The sequence below is a fragment of the Triturus cristatus genome, chromosome 12 (genome assembly GCF_964204655.1).
Source record: "Triturus cristatus chromosome 12, aTriCri1.1, whole genome shotgun sequence".
Lineage (NCBI taxonomy): Eukaryota > Metazoa > Chordata > Amphibia > Caudata > Salamandridae > Triturus > Triturus cristatus.
In genome coordinates, this window is record NC_140595.1 from 111,240,231 (window position 1) to 111,244,575 (window position 4,345).

The 4,345-nt window shown below is 47.4% G+C and overlaps 1 protein-coding gene across 1 annotated transcript in view; it reads right to left on the reverse strand.

The window, feature by feature from the left end:
- The window catches only part of LOC146772783 (cocaine- and amphetamine-regulated transcript protein-like), a 43,387-nt gene extending 40,053 nt beyond the window's left edge, over window positions 1-3,334 (reverse strand). The window contains exon 1 of the mRNA XM_085637034.1: window positions 3,197-3,334. Within this exon, the coding sequence (XP_085493160.1) occupies window positions 3,197-3,334 (138 nt within the window). The remainder of the gene's footprint in view (window positions 1-3,196) is intronic.
- Between the last annotated feature and the right edge of the window lie 1,011 nt (window positions 3,335-4,345).

Sequence of the window (4,345 nt, forward strand, 5' to 3'; positions counted from 1 at the left end):
CAAGGCAGCTCAGGAGATCAGCGCGCCTGCTGCAGACGTGTGTGTGCGTCTAGTTGTGAGGGTTCGTTGGGCGAGACGGTGTAATCACACTGCGTAGAGCCCTCCGAGTTACCGATATCGAGGTAACTCCGAGCTGGGGAGTTTAAAGCGGGGGGGGGGGGGGGTTAGAAGGGAGACCCTGAGGATCTCGGTCCTAGAGGTGCGAGAGCCACTGAAAACTCTACCCAGAAGCCTGGCTCTGGCTCGGCTCGCGGTCCTATTGGAAGTTCGAGCCATTATAATCCCTGTGGATTCAGTTTACCATGCGTTGCTCTACCCAGGATGTGGCACAGGGGCGTAGCTTCTGGGATGTTTGGGGTGTTACACCGCCCAACAAATGCCTTTTCTGATACACCCCACTAATAAATGCATTTTTTTGTAAATAGTTAGGTACAGGTGCTTTAAGTCGGGGATGGTGAGGTGTCTGTCGGATTTCGCCAGCAATCTTTACACTCACAAATGAAAATGCACCCACACTCTCTTACTCTCTGTTTTGAAAGTCCTCAAAAGGGCTAGTTAACATTGAAAATATTGCCTTTTCTGTCGCTTCGTACTTCCACCAATCCAAACTCCTGTCCCTTAGGCCCATCTTATGCACCCTGCTTGTCATATAAAGTATTTGAACATTATGTGACAGCGTGATTGTTGGGGAATCTGAAGCCCGCCCCCCCCACGCTTACTGACCAAGCTATGCCCCTGATGTTGCCTTTTGTCCAGAGTTGTTGACTTTGAAACTGGGGAACCGGATTCGAGTCTTGGAGTCGGTTAAACATTGTTTGATTCCCATTTAGTGGCTGATTTTTACAAAGTGAAACCAGAAAACCTTGATAAATCACGGCTTCCTTTCTTAAATAGTGTGATGTTAGGCAAATGTTCATGTTTAAAATGTTTGATAAGTACTTCTCAGTTTAGTGCTATAATGTGACATATTAATGTCCAAGCTCCCCATGAAAGAAATACACTTTTTTGAATTTTGAAGAGACTTTATCATATGTTACGCAATGTTTGTTGAATAATTTGTAAAGCAAATATTTTACGGGCTTGGCTCGTGCACAGGCTGTAAGAGCCAAGCCAGACCCACGCCTCAGCTCCGGCTTGACCCTAGTTAATGTATTGGCTCGCCCTCCTCTACTCTGTAAAAATTAGGAATTTAAAGTGGATGCATACGGTGCTGCAATTACAAAAGAATAAGGTGCACATGCATCAAAATTGGCAATAGCGAATCCTTAATTGCGATTTTGTAGGAATCGTAATTAAGGATTAGCTATTGGCTATGCATGTAGGAATCGCTAATAAATTAGGGATTCCTACAAATTCCTTAATTGCGAGTCGCAATTAAGGAATTGTTTCCCATTTATTCCTAAGGGCTTAGAGGCTCATAGGGATGAATGGAAATTGCGTTCGCAATTTGCGAGTACCCAATAGGTATTCGCAAATTGCGCATGCAATTTCAAGGGTGCCAAAAGGACACCCTGTTGTACCCCTGAAATTATAATTTAGCCACATGTTGCGCACACACATGCCCCAAGGGCATGGGTGTGTGTAACATGGGACTTTGGTGCACTTTGGTGCATTTTTCAAAGAAATCGCAAATTACCATCACCTTTCAATTGACGCTAATTTGCAATTCTTAATTGCGAAATCAAATTTCTTTTTACTTTAATGCATTGCATTTAAGGAATCGCAATTTGCGATCCCTTAACTGCATTCGCAATTAAAGTAATCACAAATTTTGCGATACCTTAATTAGCGATTTTTGCATTTGGGATGCATCAAATACCGGTGGCAAAGGGGCAGATTCTGTGAATCTGCCCCTTTTAATGTCGGGGTGCTGCGCTATTGAATGTTCTGTGCCGAATACCAAGGCTGCGTAGACTTCATTCCAAATCATGCCTCCTTAATCCACCACCAGACACTCCCTGCCCTTTTATCTCACTCCTGTAGGTTCCTTTTCATCCCGGCTTTCTCCCTTTGTCACTGTTTTTCCGTCTTTCAATTCTTACTTATGTGCCACTGTTGTTTTTTTCTCTCTCTTCCTCTGGATGAGGAAAAATACATGCTGTTCCCCACAACTGAATGCCGGTGTCTGACTCCCCACCCACCCCAGAGCCAGCAGCTCGAATGAAGCATTGGATGGGCCATTTCGGCCCGATTCCTGCCTGAATGTGACCAGGGATTTCAGATGCTTTCAGCAGCCGAAGTTTCCAGGTGAAAGACACCAGTCGGTGGATTTACCATGGAGCTTCTAATTTCAATGCGGCCGGCTTCCTGCATTATCAGCTCCATTAACATGAATTTGAAACTCGTAATCGTGGCCTTTGTGTATAAATCCCTATTTAATGTAACCAGTCCAAGAGAACAGTATGATGGAGCTGTGTGGCAACAAGTGAAACGAGGATGGACGGATGACCACATTTATTGGGTATGGAGATGTGAGAGGTCCCATTTGTCTACATTGTTTTACGAATTCCCACGGGGAAGCAACTAAACGAATGCCGGGTTCGCTCACCTCTCTTGCTCATTTAGTGCCATTTGGAATATGGTACAATGTGGGGGTTATTTTATGTTTCTCCCCCCACAAAATTACCTCTTTTGAGATGGCCTGTCTGTCCAGGAACTAAAACCAACCACCCTCTAACAATTAAAGCTGATAAGTCCACACTCTAAACTTATGTCCACCACAAGCCTAAATATGGAGTTCCCCAGAGCTAAGTCCAACCCTGGGCCTGAAAGAGGCCCTGTCCAGAACTGCGACTGCTGTAACTCTACCCTTCCAGCCAATCAAAAAGCAACAGCTAATACTAGGAAGAAAGAGAAACAAAAAAGCAACCCCATGGTAAGGAAAAGGCTGAAATGGGAAAGCATTCTTAGGCACATCTCCCAAAAATTCATTGATCCTCAGTCCCCAGGGGTCCCCTAACACCCCCGTGGTGGTCTCCTTCGGACTTTACCATTCGTCCCACTCTTTAACTGAGTATAAAATGGGTACTTCTAACAATGTCTAATTTCCAGGTAAGAAAAACTTGGCAACACGTTCCTTAGAACATTAATTAATTTACATTCAACTTATTGCCAGGTGTTTAGTTTCCGGGCGATACATAAATACTTAATTAACCCTTCAGCGAGGGAGCAAAGGCACATAATGGCGGACACTCACCAGCTCCTTCTCGTAGGCCCTGGGGCTCTGCTTGAATAACTCAGCCTTCCATGGTCTCGGGTCGACCTCTGCTCCTTGCTGGGCTAAAATGACGACCACGAGAATCCAAAAGGCAGGAGTGAGCCTGCAGGCGGCCATGATGGGTGAGGCAAGGTGGGGTTGATGACCTAAGGCAGAGCGAGGGATAGGGAGAGAGAGTGAGACAGCTTGGCACAAGGAGGGAAGACAAGTACACTGCACTGTCCCTTAGGAAACGGAGAGTGGGCCTGCGGTTGTCTATGATGAGAAAACCTAAAAAGAGAAAGAGGCTGGCACATCCTCTGAAGTGCAGCTTGACAACGCTGTCTCTTTCTTTGCTCTAAAAGGGCTCTGTACTTATTTACTGGTGCTGTATCTGACCCATGGGGAGAGAGAAGATACTGCTCCTGTCTCTGAACCTAGGGCGAGCAGATACAGATGCTGTCTGAGCCCAAGGGTGAGAAGACACTGGTCCTGTCTCTGAAGCTAGGGCGAGCAGATGCTGATGCTGTCTGAGCCCTAGGATGAAAGGCGCTGGTCCTGTCTGTAAACCTAGGGCGAGCAGATACTGATGCTGTCTGAGCCCGAGGGTGAGAAGACGCTGCTCTCGTCTCTGAACCTAGGATGAGCAGATGCTGATGCTGTCTGAGCCCTAGGGTGAGAAGACGCTGCTGCTGTCTCTGAACCTAGGGCGAGCAGTTGCCGATGCTGCATGAGCCCTAGGCTGAGAAGACGCTGCTCCTGTCTGTGAACCTAGGGAGAGCCGATACTGATGCTGTCTGAGCCCGAGGGTGAGAAGACGCTGCTCTCGTCTCTGAACCTAGGATGAGCAGATGCTGATGCTGTCTGAGCCCTAGGGTGAGAAGACGCTGCTGCTGTCTCTGAACCTAGGGCGAGCAGATGCCAATGCTGAATGAGCACTAGGGTGAGAAGACGCTGCTCCTGTCTTTGAACCTAGGGCGAGCAGATACTGATGCTGTCTGAACCCTAGGGTGAGAAGACGCTGCTCCTGTCTCTGAACCTAGGGCGAGCAGTTGCCGATGCTGCATGAGCCCTGGGGTGAGAAGACGCTGCTCCTGTCTCTGAACCTAGGGCGAGCAGATGCCGACGCTGCATGAGCCCTAGGGTGAG